The sequence below is a fragment of the Clarias gariepinus genome, chromosome 8 (assembly GCF_024256425.1).
Source record: "Clarias gariepinus isolate MV-2021 ecotype Netherlands chromosome 8, CGAR_prim_01v2, whole genome shotgun sequence".
In the NCBI taxonomy this organism is placed as follows: domain Eukaryota; kingdom Metazoa; phylum Chordata; class Actinopteri; order Siluriformes; family Clariidae; genus Clarias; species Clarias gariepinus.
Window position 1 is genome coordinate 36,471,119 of NC_071107.1, and position 21,968 is coordinate 36,493,086.

At 39.7% G+C, this 21,968-nt stretch overlaps 1 protein-coding gene across 1 annotated transcript in view; it reads left to right on the forward strand.

Moving 5' to 3' along the window:
* The window catches only part of LOC128528781 (CD276 antigen-like), a 29,791-nt gene extending 10,786 nt beyond the window's left edge, over positions 1–19,005 (forward strand). The window contains exons 2-5 of the mRNA XM_053501898.1: positions 3,321–3,671; positions 4,590–4,880; positions 15,076–15,981; positions 16,150–19,005. Coding sequence (XP_053357873.1) covers positions 3,321–3,671; positions 4,590–4,880; positions 15,076–15,281 — 848 coding nt within the window. The 3' untranslated portion in view covers positions 15,282–15,981; positions 16,150–19,005. The remainder of the gene's footprint in view (positions 1–3,320; positions 3,672–4,589; positions 4,881–15,075; positions 15,982–16,149) is intronic.
* The last annotated feature ends 2,963 nt before the right edge of the window (positions 19,006–21,968 follow it).

Genomic DNA, 21,968 nt, shown 5'->3' on the forward strand with positions numbered 1-21,968 from the left:
AAAATAAAATAAAATAAATTGTTGAAAAACATACGCGGAAATTTCATTCATACTTCAAAAAACACAGATTAGACTTTCTCCTCCTCAAATGTTGATTTCTTCTCTTCCCCTCTTCTGGCACTGTGTTTATCCAGATTTCATTCTTTCTCCCTGTTTTTGGATATTATTGACCTAATATTAATATTGATAAATAATGTTAATTTAAACAGTGTTGGGGAAGCTACTCTGAAACTGTAGTTTGACAAGCTACAAGCTACTCGTAAGTTAAAGTAGTTAAACTACAGTCAAGCTACCCTTTTGGAAAAGTAGTTAGCTACACTACAAGTTACTATCAAAAAGTAGCTAGCTACATTGAAACTACTTTTGATTTTTTTGAACAACGTATATTATAAATAAATGTTGGAAGTTATGTGAATGTTAAACAGCATAACTGCTATTTGAAAAATGCACGTTAAACTCGCTCACATGCAGTTCAGCTGCTCTGAAACCAGTCACAACAAATCTATACAGCAATTTAATTAGATCAAAGCCTTTGTCGTGCAATAAAAAACTAAGATTACATTTTTTGTTCAACTGACAAACACGATGGCGCAAACGTTAACGTTAGTGGTCTTTTATGTTCATTACCAAACTGGCGGACAGATCATGGCGGGTCATTGTAATTAAATCAGAAATAGAAATTTGATGTAACATAGAGAGCAATAAAGCAGGATAATTAATACATTTAAAATGGCCATTACTCACCTGTATGTGCGTCCTTAAATTTGTGCTTGAGGTCTTCGACGTAGACAGCGTTTTAAACTTTGGTTTGCAAAGATTGCATACAAAAGTGTAACTTTTACTTGTTGTTTCTTTGAGAGACATGAACTTGGACAAATAAGGCCATGGGTAATTAACGTTAGTTGTTTCTCCATCCTCCAAATCTGCCGCCACGTCTTGCTCCATCATGGATGGGTGTGTCAACCCACTTCTGTACGTCAGTGAACCGTTAGCCGCAAGATGCGTGATTAAACAACAGGTGGCGGTAATGGCAAAAAATGAGTTTGTAATCTAACAAGAAGAATATCTTTGCATCGCGCTGATTCGCGCAGCTACACCGCTACTTGCTGCAAAAAGTAGTTAGCTACTGGAAAAGCTACACTGTTTAAAAAGCAACTGAGCTACTGCCAAGCTACTGAAAAATGTAGTTAAGTTAGTAGCGTCGCTACTTGTAGTTAACTACTCCCCAACACTGAATTTAAATATATATTTTAAGTAATTTGCCTTATTGTGTGCATGGTTGGGGTGAATGGTGTAGGTCAAAATACTAATATCTGACCTTGCAAGCTTTGGCTTTAGAGAACTTTGTTATTACTGACTCCATATCCACTGATTTTCTGACTTTGTGCTGAATGGAGAGAACAACACGACAGCAACTCTTGTGACACTGTTGACCTGAAGTGACTTGTGATTATACACAGGAATGGAAAATGGTGTTACCTTTGCCAAGAATCCTGTTCTCCTCCTGTTCTTTCCGTTTTTCTGCACCACGTGGGTAACTTAAAGTCTCCTACTGTTCATTAAAACACTACAACAGAGCTCGCATGGCGTAATAACATTCTAATGCTATTTTAGCAAGTGGATTTTAATCATTTCAGACGTTAGATGTAAGTGCTCGCTAAAAATACTTAGTGATGTCATGGGGCCCTGGCGGTTCGGGACTCTAGGCGCTCGCCAACTTCTGCCTGGCTCAGTAACGTGGCTTCTGCCCGCAGGGTCTCTGTGGGTCTATGTGTGCTGTGGTGTGTGAAAGTAGCAAAATAGAATCTGACTGCTTTTTCCAGCACATTCCACTGATGCTTGTTTAGATTGAATCTGGGGAATTTAAAGCCTGGATCAACTACCATACTGTAGGAACTTTACCTTTCCCTGTTAGGCCCCATATATAGTAATGCACCCATTAGTTCAGCAGTTTGTTCTGCGTTGGGTTTCCTGTGGGATGGGACCAGACTCGTAGGTCTTTACTGCCCGCAGGGTCACGTTTACAGGTAGGGGGTGTGGACTTTACATTGGGCATGATCGCAAGGCTGAGAACTTGAGACTTTTAATGAGGAAAACAAAACATAAACAAAGAAAACTCTCACTATGAAACTAAGAAGGATCAAACAGGGAAACTAGAAGAAAACTAAAACTAAAATATCTTGTGTCTTTGAGCTCGACTACACAAGGAGCTAAACTAAACAAGATTAGGAGCTAAACATGAGAATCACAAACACGGAGTTCAGGGAAGATGGCATGACAGATTATTCACAAAAACGAACTAAACAGGAAGCTTAACATACCATGGAGATATACAGTACCACATACGACTGGGAGCTACAAAGACTAGGAGATACACATGGCTGGGAGATACACAAACAACCTAAAGAAACAGAAACAGAAAAGGAACTGAACAGACCAGGAGTAAAGGGGGAACGGGCATGACGCAGAGAGAATTCTCAAAGGGTAACTCAACAGATGCACGACAAAGGGCCAACTAATATAATAAAACTAATGAGCCACCTTGGTTCAGGCGAGCGCTCCAATTTGTTTCCAAAGGAAACGAGGCCTCCGAGTGGCGCAGTGGTAAAGCGCTCGTCCTATCATCCGGAGATCGCTGGTTCGATTCCCGGGTGATGCTGTAACCTCTCGCAGCCGGAGCTCTAGAGAGAGCTGATTGGCCGAGCTCTCTCAGAGGAGAGGGATGAGAGGTACCTTGTGCACCCACATTAATCACGGCTCTACCGCCAATCAGGGGCATCTGTTTCGCGCACGCGGAAAAGCTAAAAAAAGAGCGGCTAGCTGTGTGACTAAGAGTGACTCAGAGTGTGTGACTAAGCCCCTAACGGTGCGGATAGCAGTTCGAAAAGATGCGGTCGGCTGGCGTCACGCGGTTCAGAGGAAACACGTGATAGTCTTCGGCCCTCCCGGCTGAGTGGTAGTAGTAGCCTTAATGTGGGAGCCCCCTCTAAATTAGGGAGAAAATCAGGGAAAAAAAAAAACACAAAATGGAATCTAGTGGTATTCCGTGACAGTCACGAGGTTACGGTGTATAATTATGGCTTGTGTGGGTTTAGTTATATACAATTGCTGAGATTTAGAGGCACATTTAGAGGCCTAGGGGGGTTTTGGCACAGTGGGTTGAAGGTTCTATTCCCGTCTTAGGTGTGTGTGTGTGTTGGGTTTCAGACAAGCAGATAGGGCTAGTTGATGTTCCCAAATTGTCCGTTGTGTGTGAATCTTGATGACTGGTGTATATCAGACACAAAAATGAGATTATATGTGTTTCTGTGTCTCTGCAGGCTTTAAGGTGAACGCGCCCGCAGGTCGCGTAGTCGCTGTCCGAGGTCAGCCTGCCGTCCTGGGCTGTGAGTTCCCCCCTGACTCCACGCCTGACCTTGCACCTTTGGTTGTCACCTGGCAGCGGGTGGAGGATTCCCGTGTCGTCCACAGCTTCTATTACAAAGTGGATCAGCTGGACTTACAGAACGTGGATTATCGTGACCGTACGTCGCTGTTCGTGTCCGAGCTGCAGAAAGGCAACGCGTCGCTCAGGATCCAGCGGGTGGGGCCGAGAGATGTGGGGCGGTACCTGTGCACCGTGAGCAACTCCAAGGGCACAGACAAAGTCCAGGTGCAGCTCGAATATGGAGGTATGAAGATTCATTCTCGTTCACTCAGTAGAAATGTACTGGCTTTTAACAGACGAGAATGCAGAAATCTTTTCCATGAAGAGATTCTTGGTGACAGACTCACACTAAAGTGTTTACTTTATTCTCTCTAACGGTCATTTATGTAGGATGTATAATACACACAGTACAATTTCTGTCTCCTTTACGTCAGATGTATTAAATCTTAATCATATAAATAGAGTCTGATGAAACATGGCTAGATGTCAGTTTGGCACTGGATGTGCTGCATACTTTTAGCCTTTTGCTATCTCAAGATGTGTGTGTGTGTGTGTGTGTAAGAAAAACTTGAAAAATGACAGTTGGACAAAAACATACTTATCTTGACACTGATTCCTGATAAATTTTTTACTTGGTAAGTATGAAAACTGAGTGTAAAAATAGAAGCCATTCAGTCGACAATACAGATTTAGTTTCATTATTGCAGCCAATGTCAATTATAAATTTCATATCTTACTTTGCGATATGAACTATTATAGCATCGTGTTTAGCTTTGTTCAGTATATTGTTACTCAGGAATAATATTTATGCATATACAATTTATTAAACTTATACTGCTCCAGCATTTAACCAAGAAATATTGAGCAAAAACATTGTGGATAAAATGTGTGTGTTGCCTTTTTCGACCAGAGGTGTTGTCCTGAGGTAGAATAAATAATAGCCATGGGTGCTGTGCCATAACCACTTACTATATCTAGAAATCTTTAATATGTAGCTTGTTGGAAACGATTCACATTCACGTTACTGGTCAAATGTATAAGTCAAACATTATCAGGTAGCTTTGTTTAACTGAACTCTGTGATATCTGTTCCAGAAAAATTAATGCAAAACATGTGTGTGTATATATGTGTGTGTGTGTGTGCGCTTCTATGTTTACATTAGCTTTCTATAAAGAACCACAGCTGCGCATAAACGCGAACTGCTCCGGCGTCACGCTGCATTATGAGACCGAGGGTTTCCCGAAGCCGGAGATCGGGTGGTTTGGGGCACACGGCGAGGACCTCAGTGGCCATACCGAGTTTAGAGAGGACACAGATGGACCAGATGGACCCGTTGCATTATATTATCTAAAGAGCAGCTACGTATCTCCGAGTTCTCCCCTGAACGTCACCTTCACACTAAAGAACCAGCTCCTCAATCAGAATCTGACCAGACCTGTCCGCATCACTTACGGTAATTATACACAACATACTGTAATGCACTGTGGGTTTTCTATCCCAGTTAATGTGAAGCATAAAATCAGATGATTGTTTTGTTAAACTGTAGTGTTTAAATGCAGGGGAAAGATGTTGTTCCTTTTATTTTTACTCTGGCAAACGAGTCTTTACTCTTTTTTTCCCATTGTTCTGCCCAGATGTTAATATTCCCCAGAAATCTGTATTTAATAAAAAAGAAAAAAAGTCTTTAGTTTACCAACAATGTATGGCAGTCTGGCTCTTGGTGAGTTCCAACGATATGACAGCTTAAGATTTATGTTATATATATACAGTATTTACAAAATTCAATATTTATCTTGCTATTTTAATCCCAAATGTAAAAAAAAAAAACAATGTGTGAAACAGCTTATTCAAACACACATGATAAACTCGCAGTGCCGACAGCTGTTAGACGCTGTTAGTAAATAGCCGGGAGGTATTTATGCCTCGCTGAAGTTTTCAGGCTGCATCTTGCAGCAGCCTGCTTTTGAAGAACCCTTTTGAAGCCCACTGGAGAGAAATGACGTGACTTGTTTCCAGCATTACTTCATCCATGGTGCAAAGTGAAACTAAGAGATAACACAAGTAAACTATCTACAGCCTACACATGCTTTTAATATATACAACGTGCTGAAAATAAATTAAGCCCAGTCTTTGGATTTCCGAATAGCTTTCAAAGAAAAAGACAAAAAAGAACCAGTTTGGCATTCTCACCTCATTGCACGAATGCTCTGAGCTGGAAAGTATGTTCCTAGTAACTAGTTGGCATGAACACATGCTTACTCAATGGGTTATGGGTGTATGAAGGTGAAAGTACATTCCAGGACCTGTTATAGCATGAGCATCAGCTGCTTTCATAATTGCAGCATAGTACAAAATATCGAATGGATCACATATTACAACACATTCACTCTAGTGGTAAAACACAACTCAGTGTTGGTAAAGTGAGATATGTATGGACAAGATGTCCAAGTCGAACCAGGATTTTTGATGAACTTTCAGATGGACAATTACAGACGACTTCAGGCACAGTACGGTGACGAGAGCCTTAGCCGCGGTAAAACAATCGAACGTTTTTTTAAAAAGGCCATACGTCCGTGAATGTCGTTTGGAGCCCACTGCAGTCTTTCCTGTAAATATTTGGCGAGTGGAATGTCTGATCCTTGGAAAATTGACAGATACAAACTTGTAATTTCTACATGTTTGGGTCATTAATGGAATTCCTGGGAGGCCGGCGTTTCAGAAGCAAAGCAGGCGGTCTTATCATGTCTTCGACGTACTGAGAAAAACTTCTACCCTGATGGTGTCCAAGCACTAGTGAAAAACTGGGATAAGTGCATTAGTGTAGCAGGGGATTATAGAGAGAAATGTTCTTTATTTACACCGCTCATGTTTTATTTAAACAATAAACAGAGTCGTATCTGTCACACATCCAGCCATTCCAAACTGGACGGCGAGATTTGTCCAACGTTCCTGGTAGATTTACTCAAGTACTCAACTCGGGAGGCACGCTGTTCAGGGGTCCACTGTTTGTCCCTTTAGTGTGTCTCTTTTTCAGGGTAAAAAGACCTTAAGGATCACCACACACACCTTTCCAGGGAAAATGTGTACATACTTATTACGAAAATAAAAAAGTGAAGCATTTTCCCAACAGTTATAGAAAAGGGAAAAGCAAAAACAAGAATACCTTCAATCACCTAGCATGCTAATTAGCTAGCATGTTAATCAATTAGCAGGACAAACCGTAAGCGATAAAGCTCCGATTAAGTATTTAATCGGCCCTTAAAACAGAAACAGGAAGTCAATCAAGGGAGAAACGATGAAGTATGACATGTGTGTGTGTGTGTGTGTGTGTGGGTGGGTGGGGGGGGGGGGGGTGGGGGGGTTAGATGGGGGTTGTTCCTCATTCGTTTCACACAGAAACTAAGATACCTGAATAACTGTTCACACAAACACACCTTTCATTGGCAAGTCTCAGGAGGTTGGGGTGTGTATAATATTGCGATGTTGTTAGTGCTGTTTCTTACTGATAATCCATTTCGCTAGAACGAGATTTCCCAGGAAATGTCTCATCTAGTGAGATAAAATAAAGTGGAATTCACAGGCTTGAGAGATCATTGGCACTCCTATAAAGGGATCTGATTAGCACCCAAACAAAATAACAACAAAATAACAAAAATTAACGACAACATAATGTGGAAAGTGAAAGCTGTAAATATAAAACTGAGCTTCAGGGAAGTTACACTGAATCCTAAGATTACACCGCCATACTGAAACAGTCTGTACGATTACTGTACAATACTTTGACGATTACAGTACTACAATCAGCTCCGTCATTTTTCTGATTCGTTATATTTAACAGGAAATGATTGGAATAATAAGCGAAGTCATGTAAAACATCCTCGAGTATGAGTAACATTTCCACTCGCATGTTTTCCTAAAGATATTCGGTAAACTAGGACACATTTCCAGAGGTGGGGACGCACCAGTTACATTTACTTGAGTAACTTTTTGAAAAAAAAAAAGCACAAAAGTAGTTTTACTTTTACTTGAGTAGATTTGAGAAGAAGAAACGCTACTCTTACTCCGCTACATCCGGCTCCACTCGACTCGTTACTTTTATACCCATTTATTCTACACATTCGATTTTCTTTTTTTTTTTGCCAGGGAAACGCAGCCGGTGGATCGACCACATGAGTGTGTTCCTCCCATTCGAAGGAAACGTGTTGCGGTTAGTTTAGCTGTTTTATTTAATGTAGTTACCTACAGTAGGTTTTTAATTCAAAAGCTTTATGTTGTGAAAAAAAGTGAGGTTAGAAAATTTTTCCTTACTTTGCTTTTTTGTAAAGGTTTAAATTGTATTCAATTATTTTATTACATTTATTTCATTAATTTTATTATTTGAAAATGTCAGAATTTGTACATTATTTCATTATTTTGTCTGGCTGCTTACATAATCTTTAACAGAATTAATAAATCAGACATTAGGATGAAACAGCTACTTAAGTAGTCTTTTCACCGAATGCTTTTTTACTCTTACTTGAGTAATATTCTGGATGACTTCTTTTACTTCTACTTAAGTAATATTATTTTAAAGTACAGCTACTCTTACTTGAGTACGATTTTTGGCGACTCCACCCACCTCTGCACATTTCTGAACCAGCTCTGACTACTCAGACTCGGGCCGAATGGATAGTCTACTCACTTCCACAGGAATTCTGACCACTGCATATTATATACAGTATTTATCTGAATTTAGATCGCCCGAAGTGAGACTCTAACACAAGTTCCATCCAATTTGTTTTGTATGTATCATGAGGTTTTTTTAATTATTATTATTTTGTGGCTATAAAAAACCCACTAGGGCCCAAACACTCAGTGTTGGTCCAGAAAGAGATAAGATAAGATAAGTACTACTTTAGAATTTAGCCCTTTGTCCAAATCTAATTTCGGGAACACCCAGTGTGTATAAGATGTGTTACACCACACTTGGAGTCCACTGCTATTTAAGCCAGAATTTTTTTCTTGGTGTCAGTGTTTTTGTAAGTGAGTCAATGTCACAGTATGAGGGAATTGACCTCATCCTATCCTCTGGAAAGTACATGGCAAACATTCTAACTACGCTCTCCGTTAGCTCGATATCTGCAGCCGTTTCTGGCGGCTGTTGTTAAAGCTAAGTGCAGTTAGAGCGTGACTTTTAGTTTTGTCGAGTCTCAACACATTTAAGGAGCATGTCGACCCTTTTGATGGTTTTGATTTACTTCTAACGTCAGCATATCTTTTATTTATCCGTGTAAAATATCTTATCTGCTTCGTGCTAGCTATCTGATTCGTCGAATCTAGTCCTCACCTTGGTTATGCCTGGTGCTCGTGTTCCCCGGTTGCCTAGAAACATTATGCTCACAAAGTTATGGTCCTATGATAATGAATATGGCCTTTTATTTGTATCTCGAGTTTCACGTTAGACTTTGTGCGGCTGAGACGACACCCAGACATGCTATACTGTATTCAGGCCAGGCTGTTTTTTCCTTTCGCTTGAAGAGCTACAGTAAATTACTGGAAAGGGTAATGTGGTTGCCACAGAATTGTGTCAGAACAGACAATGCATCACTGTTTTTTGGGGACAAAAGGGGGGGCCTACTCAGCATGCAGTGCTGTAAGGAAAAACCCTCCCTAACATTTACCCCTCCTTGACTTTTTTTATTTCGGTATTTCTTTCCATTTTTGTCCCACTTTAATGATTGAGGTCATTAAACGAATGTTAATACAGTGGAACCTTGGATTACAAGCATAATTTGTTATTTTAAAACACTCATGAACCATATCAAATCTTTTCCAAGAGAAATAATGGAAACTCAAATTATTTGTTTCACAGCCCCAAAAAATAAATACATAAAACACAAAATATACAAAATATATAAAATATAAAGTAAAAATAGAACTAATTAACCTGCAGTTTACCTTTAAAAAGAATCGCGACAGAGCAGTGTTTCTGTGTAGAGCAGAGAGATAGAGTGTGTGTGTGTGTGTGTGTGGTTGTTTATCTCTGAAGGCGAAAGTAGAAGGGGGCTGTGTGTGTGTGGCACGGTGTCCAATGACGCATGCGCACACACAACAAGAGCAGGCTGATACAGAGAGAGAAAATGGATCTTTAACCTCTCTAATGAGACTTGCTAACACGCATACAGACACAAAATAAAATATTTTTTACGCACACACACGTGGTCACAGTGTTAAAGTAAACAGTACACACGTGCACGGATGTTGATTATACCAGTAAGTGACGCGCACTAAGACCCATCAGGGGAGACGATTACCCACAATTCCGCAACGCAAGAGAGAGAGAGAAAACGTTGGTTCAGTTGTGATCATGTGACGTTCGGCTTCAAAACAAGAAGCGCATGCGTGATAAATGATACTCGGTACTCGTAAACCAAGACTTGTTCGTTTTCCAAGTCAAAATGTATTAAAAACACTCGCAAACCGCGTTACTTGCAATCCAAGGTTCCACTGTATTACACAAAGATTATAATACAAAATGCAGTTTTATGAGTTGGATGATGATTTAAATATTTAAGGGGAAAATAGAGGTCCAAACCTACCTGGTCATATATGAAAAAGTAATTTCCCTCTTTGCTAAATCATGAAGGATTTCATAACTGTGATTAGCCACATTTTTTGAAAAGCTGAGATAAATTTCACTTGCCACACCCAGGCCTGATTACTGGCAGACTTGTTGAATAAAAAATTACTTTCAGTAAATAGAACCTGTCTGACAAAGTAAAGCACGCTAAAAGCTCTAAAAAGGCAACACAATCTAAAGAAATTCTGAAACAGATGAGAAACTACAGTACAGTAAGTCATTGAGGCGTATCAGCCTGCGTGTAACAGTGATGAACCTTCGCAGGAGTGACCAGCTCACCAAAATTACTCCAAGAGCACAACTACGACTCAACCAGGAGCTCATAAAAGAACCCAGAAGAGCATCTAATCTAGAACAGATCTATATATAAAACTGTAGGACAGAGTTCGTGATTCGACAATAAGAAAGAGACTGGTGTATGAAAGGCCAGAGCTACGTTCCCATATTTGTGAAAAAACATCCCGGTTTTCCCCAAGACCTTTGGCCAAATATTCTGTGACTGATGAGACAAACGTGTGGAAGGTATTCAGATAGGGCCAGGCAGGTTTAAACTGCTTTTTTAAACTTCATAAATGAAATCAACATTTAAAAACTGTATTTTGTATTTACTCGGATCATCATTGTGTAAGTATTTAATGCGACAAATATGCAAAAAAATGTCTCATATATTTTTACTGTATTGTCTCAAACTACATGTGAACGTGAAGGCACATACTGTACTGTATGTCTTCAAATTCAAATCAAATTCTAATTCTAATTCTATTTGTCACATACACAGTCATACACAGTACGATATGCAGTGAAATGCTTACACGACCACCAGTGACCTTAAAAAGAAAATAAAAACTATATATAAGGAATAAATATTAATAAAAGAAATAAAATACAAAGGAAAATAAATGTAACTAGTAAAATAAACAAACTGTACAAATAAGGGCATGTAAAAATATTACAAAATATAGAATATAGGAATATGGGGGGGGGGTATATATATATAAAAACATTTAAAATGTTTTAAAGTGGCATTAAAATGTCTTAAAGGGATCATACAGAAACAATTTTCATTGAATGTTAATATGATCTTTAGGGTCCTAATGAAAAGTTTGTAATATATTTAATTAAAAATTCTCAATGGTTGTGTAAAAAAAACACTACTTTTAACTGGTAAAAACTAGCCTTGTTCTCAGCAACCTGTTTCAGTGCATGTTCCTTTAAATGCTTATGATCTCTGCTGAGCCCGCCCCCCCCCCAGTTCTGTGGGGCGTGTCTTCACAACACACGTGGGGTATAGCCACGGGAGTGTAGTCCAGTGCGGGCAATGCTTTGGACTGCATTACCCACAAAGCATTGCCCACAACGCAGTGCTTTGTGGGTAATGCAGTCCAAACTGGAAAACACTGGAATATGGAGCCTGAGCCTGTTTTCTTCAGTCGTTTTTGGTTTGATTTAAGTACGGAACCTACGCGGAAGTTTGTAATATCACCTGACAACGCAGAAATTAAAAGAATGGACATGCATCGACTCGATTTGTCTTTCTCATCACTGCATGGGTATGAATTAACGGGCTGTTACACTGCCGCGAGCAACAACAACAAAAGCGGAGAAGCTTACCGAGTGAGATACGAACGCGATGTGTTTACTGATGTGTTTACATGACTTCTTAATCATCGACAGACATCTTTATAAACCATCTAACGTAACAAAGGTAAGCATAATATAGTTTTCCGACTATGTACACCGTTTGCAACTAGACAGTCACCTTAATGCATTGTTTATTATAAACGGGCGATTAGGGATTATATAGAGACGGATGTACACAGAGAAGAAGCCATAACCATGTTCTATGAGAGTGTAAGTTAACTTACACTCCGCATTCATCGTGATTATTGGAAAAGGCGATCTGCAAAGAGTCATAGAAAAAGAAATTACACTCACCAAGCCTGGTGAAGATGAAGCAGGAACACGAAGCGTTAGTACAGATCCATTTTTTAGGAGCAGCTTCCTAGTAAAACCTGCTTTATATTGACCCGAGTTTATAAAGCAGTCTGGTGAAAAAAGATTTTTGCAAACATGAACGCATTTAGGTAAATCGGCGGGGACGTTAGCTTTAAAAACTAAACTCAGCCACTGCGTCTTCAGCGGGTCAGATGTCGTTAGTGAATGATGACTGCTGTGTTCGCTATTACACCCAACAACTGTACACAACACTCGCTTAGGCACCATTTTGCTCCAGCGGCGAAAAACAATGTCCGACAGCTTCTTCTCACTCGGGGCGGGTCTTTGCTAAAACACCAGTGTCAATCAACTATAGTAGGAGCGGCCTCTTGCAGTGTGGCGTCACAGTGACAGGCATTTGCGATTGGCCTGATTTCAGAAGGGGCATGTTATCGTAATAAATGAAAAGAAAACCACTGGGCGGCTCTTTATCATCGTAGAGTGGTTGTGTACGCACTCTCCTAACACACAGTTCAGTCCAAACACCCTAAAAAAGTGCATGTAGGCCTGTATGACCCCTTTAAAGTGTCAGAGTGACAAAGTGTCAAAGTGTCATGTGCAATGGCAGGTAAACATGTATTGTATAAAGTGACATGTGCAATGGCATCAGATATGTAAATATGTATTGTATGAATGTGTCCATGATTGTCCAGTCAGTGTCAATGTTTAAAAGACATTACTTCTGTGTTATGTGATGTGATTGAGAGACCTTATCACCTGCGGGAAGAAGCTCCTCCTCAGTCTCCCTGTGTTGGCCTTCAGGGAGCGGAATCGCTTCCCAGACCGCAACAGAGAAAACAGTCCATTGTTGGGGTGGCTGAGGTCCTTCACGATCTTCCTGGCCTTAGTCCAGCACCGCTTGGTGTAGATTGAGTGCAGGTCAGGGAGCTCGGTGCGGATGATGCGCTCAGCTGAACGCACCACCCTCTGTAGAGCTCGTCTGTCCTGCATGGTGCTGTTAACGAACCAGGTCGTGATATTTCCCGTCAGGATGCTCTCTATGGTACAGGAGTAGAAATTCCTGAGCACCTTAGAGGGCAGTCTAAAGTCTCTCAAGCGTCTAAAGTGGTAGAGACGCTGCCAGGCCTTTTTTACCACGGTGTTGATGTGACAGGACCATGACAGGTCCTGCGTGATGTGAACACCGAGGTATCGGAAGCTGTCCACTCTCTCCACTGGGCTCCTGTTGATGACGGGGGTCTGGTAGTTCCTCTCCTGCTTTGTACTAAAGTCCACTATCAGCTCCTTTGTCTTGCTGACGTTCAGGAGGAGATTGTTCCTCTGGCACCAGTTCTCCAGATTTACAATCTCCTCTAGGTAGGTTCATTCTCACTACTGAGTTTTATTCCTCGCCAAATGTCAGTGCAGTGAGCATCAGTCTGTCTTAATTTTACTATCTTTATCTTTACGTTTGTTTACCGTCGTGGCCTTTTGGTTATCTGTGATCTCTGTATCCATGCATGTTTTTATTTTGCCCCGAGGGTGCATGTATAAGACTATGGTGTAATATTTGTCCCTGACATTTTTACACGTGTTTATTCGTTTTTAGTTTTTAAAAGAATGCGAACGTAAGTTAAACTATTCCACCAGAACAAATGTGAATTCCAGTAAACACACTTCAACGTATACAACGATGTTTCGATGCCATTCCCAGGTAAGCGGCTTCAGAAGTGTGCTGAAACAGGTGTGGATGGGATTGCTTGTCCCAGATCCACAACAGTTAATTGCCTTTTAACATGCTATCTGAAACCTTTTAATTACTATAGAAGGGGATAAAAGAAAGAAGAAAGAAGATCTCATTGCAAAGCATGTGTGGGTGTGCTTCACAAACACGAACACACAATCTGCTCTGAAAGAAGTTCAAGTCTGGCCTTGTGAGGGTTTAGTGTTTCTGGAAGGGCTTGACACTTTTGAGAATTTGCTCCCTTTCAGTTTCTCGTTTAACTCCAGGCTATATCGTTTAGATTTCACTGAACACACATCCCTGCTGATATTCTCATAATGTTTCTAAAAATGAAAGTGAAGTCTTCCTGGATGCCAGGCTGGGCATGTACCAGGCCAGATTTATAAACATAGTCTTTTTTCTAATAACACTATTCTCAACCCTAACTTTGCATGAGTAACCCGAGTAATCATCACACACACAACACAACGATCATGCAAGGTTTTGTGGTTCCACCCTGCACTTACAGTTCAGACACTGAAGGGAATCTAACCTTGTCACTTACACCCTGGGTACACAAGATGAAAAGGTTTAGAAAGAATGTGTTTTCAGATCTGTGCATGCAAAGCAATGTAATGGGGTAATGTTTCCCTCGTGTCCCATCTGTGCTCCTTGTTTTCCATTTTCTAGTTTTTGCATAACTTGCAGTCTGGTCAGTATTCTGGTGGAAATTTGAGACATGGGCGGGAACAGGGAGCGTTTAGGGAAACATGCCTCTTTTTAACTGTGCCCATACTAGGTTATATCTTCGGAGTGTAGCAGCTTTTATGGTCTGGTCAGTGTAGCAAGCGGGGCAGAGCAATGGCAAGGATTTTATAGCAATGATTATTTCATATCACGTAAGTTATGAAAGTGTCAGTGTTTACTGTACACATCCATGTGAAAGAGCTGTTGCTATATAAAGGATTAAGTAACTATTACGAGTGCATTGAAAAGTATTACTCATGCAATGTATCCTGTATTATGGGGTATTTCGTACACTTTAATCATCCAACACACAAATTTCACCTACACCCACACTATTATCCTAATGTTCTGTCAGTGTCAACGGAATTATTTTTAATTGCTCTTTAACTATCTGGATGATATATGTTTGTACATGTCTGTTCAACGGTGTCTGTTGTAATGGCTGAAATGTGCAGAAAGTATTTGATTGCGTTCTGAACTACATGTGGCAATGCAATGGAACCTGATGGAGCCCGTTAGCGCTGAAGCTATCCCCAGGTTTATTGTGTGATGCTGAGCTCTCCGTGTACACCGACACACTGTTCTCGTTTAACTAACACTCTGTGTCTTTGTTTCTCTGTTTAGATGCAGCGAACGACTGCAGTGGATCGAAGACGAAAACCATCACAGTCCTTAGTGTGCTGTGCTTCTTTCTGTTCTTGTGCATAGCAGCTCTGGTGATAAAGTTCTGGATAAAAGCGAGAAAAGCTCGGCGTGATCCTCCACCCACATCCAACGGCACTGCGAACGGAAAACATTTCTATAAAGTAGAATCCAATGCAGAAGCTTAATGTAAAGCACAGATGCACAGTACTTGGGCTCCCTCCCCCCGCCAAAAGAAAAAAAAAGAAAAAAGCGTGTTCGACTGACGGTACTTAGTTCGTAACTCAGTGTCAGGATCTATCTAATTTTGTAAGCATCAACTTAAAATCTTTCAGACTAGCGATTTTGTGTCTGACATCATTAGGGCGCTAGGGCACAGGTGGCTCAGTGGTAGGAGTTCTGCCCAGGTTCGATTCCCAACAGCTGGCTAAAGTGCCTGTCCCAAGCCCAGATCAAATGGGAGGGTTGTGTCAGAAAGGGCATCTGGTGTAAAACCTGTGCAAAGGTTTTGTGCGGATCGGATTGTCTGCTGTGGCGACCCATTGCTGGGAGCAGCCGAAAGACCAACAACAACAAAAAAAAAGACATTTGATATTAAATAGTATGTATGAGGCGCCGTATAGGGCTTAAATCAAACTTCACTCATGCACACACACATGAAACACTTGCATACACATATATGAAACAGTCACACATACATATATACTACTAACTGCTCAAACAACTACATGTGAAATGCTTGCACACACACCTATGAGACGTACGCACATACACACAAAAACTCTCCGTGCACACACACCTATGAGATTCTCAGTGCAGACGGAAGTCATTTCAGTGTAAACGGAAGTCATTTCAGTGCAGACGGAAGTCATTTCAGTGCAGACGGAAGTCATTTCAGTGTAAACGGAAGTCATTTCAGTGCAGACGGAAGTCATTTCAGTGCAGACGGAAGTCATTTCAGTGTAGACGGAAGTCATTTCAGTGCAGACGGAAGTCATTTCAGTGCAGACGGAAGTCATTTCAGTGCAGACGGAAGTCATTTCAGTGCAGACGGAGTTGTCGCTTCATTCTCCCTGAATGGTAGTACTGGTTTGTAAACAGCCTGCTGTTGGACAGTTTGGAAGACGGAGTAGGACAGTATAATGATCATCACTGTTCAATAACATGGCGGTTTCAGAACTCTCCAAATGATGACTGAATATCGCAGCGGCAGAAAACGCAGGAAATTATGTGCAAAAAAAAAAATTAAAGCACGGACTCTGTGGTTAATATGTCGGATCCTACGACAGAAGTAATTACTGTTTCGTGAAATGTGCTTCCTCGCCCTCCCTAATATAAACAATAACTAACTCAAGGAAATCCCACTTGATTCTTACCGCTTGATCAAATCCAAATACAGAATCGGAAATTCAAACATTGTTCCGCTCCATAGCACCCACTTTTGTGGTGATAATAAATAAATCACTCGCTGTCTTCTAAACTGTCCAATAACGGTCTATTTAAAAGACGAATCGGCATGTCCATTCACACTGAAATCACTACACCCTACTCCCTACACCCTACTCCCTACTCCCTACACCCTACACCCTACTCCATGGGGTAGGGAACGTCTGTTCGAAACTTCGCTTTACAAAATTCCATCATTCGGAACACCCTGCAACGTCACTTCCTCCATGCGTTACCATGGTAACATAAGCACCTCGGATACCTGTCGCTGCTGCAGTGGAAATTTCATGCTACGGACATTAAATATAGAATATTTATTGAAACAAAATCTGATACCATTATAAAATTTATAACATCGAAAATGATTCGATTGATTTACAAGATGTACGGAGATGTATTTATTTTATTTTTATTTTTATTTTTACAGATTACAAGCCTATAAAAAACTTAGGGTTTCTAAATTAAATTAAAATGTAAATAGTGTCCTATTTATATGATGTCTTCCTCGATAATGATTATAATAAATTTATAAATAATTTCTCGAGTTAAATTTTTTCACACTCCAGCAGTATGTAATGACTGATCATTTTTCATTCCCTTTTCCACTAAAGTGACGATTCGTTGTTCACTAGTTCCCTACACCGCTACAGTTCGCTACTCTGTGCAGTTGTGTCTGCACTGAAAGTTTGTGTATGTATGTTCCCGCATCTTATAAGTGTGTGTGTACAGAGACGTGAGTGTATATGTGCGCGCCTCTCATAGGTGTGTGTGTGTACGGAGACGTGAGTGTGTATGTGCGTACGTCTCACAGGTGTGTGTGTGCATTTCATATGTAGTTGTTTGAGCAGTTAGTAGTATATACAGTACGTATGTGTGACTGTTTCATATTTGTGTATGCATTTCAAATGCATTATATTAAGTGTTTTATGTGTGTGTGCATGAGTGAAGTTTGATTTAAGCCCTATACGGCACCTCATAAGTATGAGTTTGGCTCCTCAATAATGCAAGTAAAAAACAATTATTATGATTGAGTACAACAAACTCAAAAACTCATAGTTCCGTTGACTTAAAACTGAAAATTTTATTACTATATGATTGTAACTACAAATCACAAACTACAAATAGTGAGTTGTCTACTAATGCACGTCGAACTTTTAATTAATAAGACACACTAATAAGAAATAATAATGGGCTTTGATTTAAAACAAAAGAATTATGTGAACGCATAAAATCAATGGTGATCCAACACTGGCGTTCACTGTGTAAATGTGCTGCGAAGACATGTTCTTGTGAATAAAGTGAAAAGGAATGTACGATGTCATCCATTAAAGTAAATGAAGCGTTTGTAGCTCGATTAAAACAGAAAGTAGAAACACCAAGCGGCGTGACGGACATGCAAACGATTAGATAAGCTTGAGCAGTAGTAAAGGGACGTGTTTATAAAGGTATGCAGTGGCGGATTGGGTAAAGTGTTATATTTATTTAACATTTATAGTGAGAACTTTATCGATGCAAATGTTTTTTCTGGGCATTTTTGCTTGTATATTGCTCTGAACAGAATACAGAATGTCATTGGATGAGATGATGTTTTCTGGAATGGTTTGCGAGGTATACAGCAATGAGAGAGGAAACAGGATCCTCTACAGGGGAACACTTCCTTCTCATGGGGGATGAGGAGGAGAGAATAAAAAAAGCTACAGAACATGAAACACTCGTTCGTCCGTAAATCAAAACCTGACCCTTTTGTGTGTCATCATTTTCAAACCGTCAGGCAAAAAAAAAAAAAAAAAAATACACAGAACAAGTCGTACCTGCTATGAACAAGGAGACACACATAGTTTCTAACTGGAGCATCTTGGTTCACACTGAATCACTTTTCTGTTAACTAAAACTGTTGTTTTTTATACGAGGTTGTTTGAGTAAAGGATCTCATGGACTATTCAACAAAATCAAAACATTTCATGTGCATGTTCTCTGTGTGTAGTGCTGTTAGAGAAAATCATCAACAACACAGTGGTGCGATGAAGCTGAGGACTGGATGTCATTTGATTTGTTGTGTTTATTAAAGAATGATCACACACTTATTCCATTTATCATCAATTTGTTGTATAATTCAAGTCACTTCCTGTTCTCGCTTCCGTTCTCGAGTTACATACGTATAAACAGTATAATAACAGTATATCTACGCAGAATCACACAAGAGCACTGTGTTTATTACACTGCAATTAAACCTGGTCTAGTTAATAATAATAATAATAATAATAATAATAATAATAATAATAAAGCGTCATCCATGGATCAGTGCACAGCCTGACTGTTTGTAGAACTTTACTGGTTTTATGTCTTTTTTTGTAACACTTTTACTTTTTAAAACAACAAGACCTGGTGTAAGCACTGGTTGTTAACAGGTATTGATTATTCATGATAATAATACTACTACTAATGATAATAAAGGTATTTTGAGTCTTCCTGCTTCTGTGATTTCATCATACAGGTGGAAAAAAAAAACAGGCATGATAAAACAACGTCCCGTTTCAGATAATTCAGATAGAAATCTAATCATTTCTGACAATCTGGCACCTTTTTTTTTGGCACCTTTCTTTTTTCTCATGTTTCTGTGATTGAAGAGATGAAGCAGGATAAATTACTGGTGATAACTTGCCTCTAAAAAACGCTGCCACACAACCTTCCTGTAAACATTTACAATTTGTTGGCATCAAAGATTTATTTCAAAATGAGCATTTTCAGTCGACACTGCACGAATACTTGCAGAAGTTTAAGATCTTGCTTCATCTCCTAAAGAGAGCGATGCAGCGGAGCTTTAGTGTTTAGTGTCTTATTCTAGCTTCTCTCACCTCCTTATCTGTACTCTCAAACAGACTAGATTCCAAAACTCCAACACTTTAACACTGTAGCTCCATCAGCATCGATCTTGTAGATCTCGCCAAGCAGAGTCAAAGAAAAAAATTTATCACTGGTTACGCCAGGTCAAAGAGGTAACGAGCGTATTCAGGTATTAAAGTACATAAAAGTCCATCCCTAAAAGCAAAGGCAATAACATTGTGAAAGCAGTACCATAGTGGAATGATCAGTGTTTGATAAAGTACAAGCAAGCTCAGGCAATTGTTTCATCATAGAAAAGGTGGAATGCTGATTAAAGATGTTAACGTGAATTGTTCCAGCAAGTTGAAAAAAGAGAAGAAAAAAAGGCAGAGATGAAACATGTTCTGGGAATATGGAGGCCCTGAGTGAGAAGGGAAGTGCAGGTAGAAAGCTAATTTCTCATTTACACTGGGAGAATTAAAAAGGGTGCTGAGTAATACACTTACTATTGTACAAAAGACTTCACCTGGTAAAAATGAAATCTGTTATTGTATGATAAAGTACTTAAAGGAATGTCGGGGTGGGCTGTGGTTATAGAAGAGAATATGGGTGGAGGGAGGATTGCCAGAAAACAGGAAGGAAACTATAATTAAACAATAGAGAAACCAAGAAAGAATGTCATGATTTCAGGAAATTACAAAGCAATCAACTACTTATAAACTTCAACTACTTATTGAAGTGGATTCAGAAAAGGGAGGAACACCATGGAACACAAAAACCTACGATAAGTTCAGGAAAGAGGGACTGCTTATTGAAATGCACAATTAGAATTGTAGAAAACTGTTTAATTGGGTTAAAGACTTTTTAGATGGAAGGACCAATTAGGTGAAAATAGGTTCAGAGGTATCAAGCCTAGTGTAAAAAAATGGGACTCCCCAGGGGAGCATGTTAGGTCCAACTCCGTTCTCTATTATGAATAATTACACTTTTGGAAACATTTTAGCAGATATAGGGAAATTGCTTTTTGCTGATGATGGAGCTTTAATGGAAACAGGGAAGAAATGTTAAACACATAATTGCAAAAACTCCAAAGTGGAATAAATGAAGTAATAAAATGGGGATTTTACTTTTCAGTTAAAACATATTGTGTACTATACAAGAAAAAAATCAAGAAATATAATCTAGCAATGTACAGAAACAGGAGACAGTTAGGACTTTTTATTTTCTGGAAGTATTTTTCTGATGAGCGAGCAGGTAAGATATGTGATTAGTAAATGCAAAAAGGTGATGGATGTCATGAGATGCCTTGCAGGGAAGGAGTGAGGGCGGGGCTAGTATTGAGTCTCTGAAAAGTATATATACCACCCTTATAACAACAAAGATGGGTTATGGCAATATAGTATATGAATCAGCAGCTAAATCTGTGTTGTCACACCTAGATATAGTGTAAGCTCATGCTTTAGGAGTAGCTTTAACCTCCCAAGTGTGTCCCAAGCTCTTCCAGTTGAAACAGGTGAAATGCAATTGTGGCTATGCAGTAAACAGCTAGTGGTTAATCACTGGATCAGTCTAAGAGGTCATGGAGAAATCAACCCAATGAAGAGAGTGCTGGAGGAGTGTTGGGAGAAGAAAAGGGTTTAGAAGGAAAGCTTTGGTTGGAAATGAGATCAGCAGGCCATAGAGATAGGTGTGTATGAGAAAGATTTTAGTTTAACCATACTGTGGCCTGTGGAGAAAGAAAGAACAACAATGGCAAAACATTACACAGGACAAAGTAGATGGGGTAAGGAGGGGGAAAATCGAAAAGATCAGTATTAATTAGCAGACCGAGAATTGGAAAAAGTACCCTTAACAGCTCTCTATTTATAGTAGGTACACATCCAATGGGACTCGGTGAGGAATACCATGAAATTGAAACTGTCAAGCATGTTGTATCCTATGCCGGATAAAAGGAGGTGAAGAACTTGAGCTGCAGAGCAAGACAAGACAAGATCATGGAATGAAGTTCATATTAGGTTTTTTTTTTTTTTCGTTTTGTTTTTTTAAGAGAGGCTGGATTTAAGGAAAATCAGCTTTGAGAGGCTGGGAAGATCAGGGAGAATGAGACTTAACGTTGGCGGTAATGTTATCTCTGGATTCCAACCACCATTAAACACCGAAGAAAAAGAAGAAGAAGTATCTGTGCTATTTCTTTGCCTATGAGCCCCCTTTTTTTGCCCAATCATGTTTATGTGTGTGTTTAAATGGAAGAAAAGTCAGTTCATCATATTTCCTAGGGTGTGATGATATGTCACTCTATATTGAATATATACTGTATCTTAAAGTCACTCAATTCCTTACGTTTGTGTTGTCCTTACTTAGACAAGACGACTAGACGGCTGGGTCATAACAACTCCAAAACTGCAGGTCTTGTGGAATGTTCCCGGTCTGCAATAGTCAGGACGTGCCAAAAATAATCCAAGAAAATAAAAATGATAAACCGGCAACAGGGTCATGGGTGTCCAAGGCTCACTGATGCACAAAAAAAAAGTAAAGAAAAAACTCATCTTTGTAGGGATACGTGCTGTGTTATTTACTACATCGAACTCTTCACATATGAGTAGATG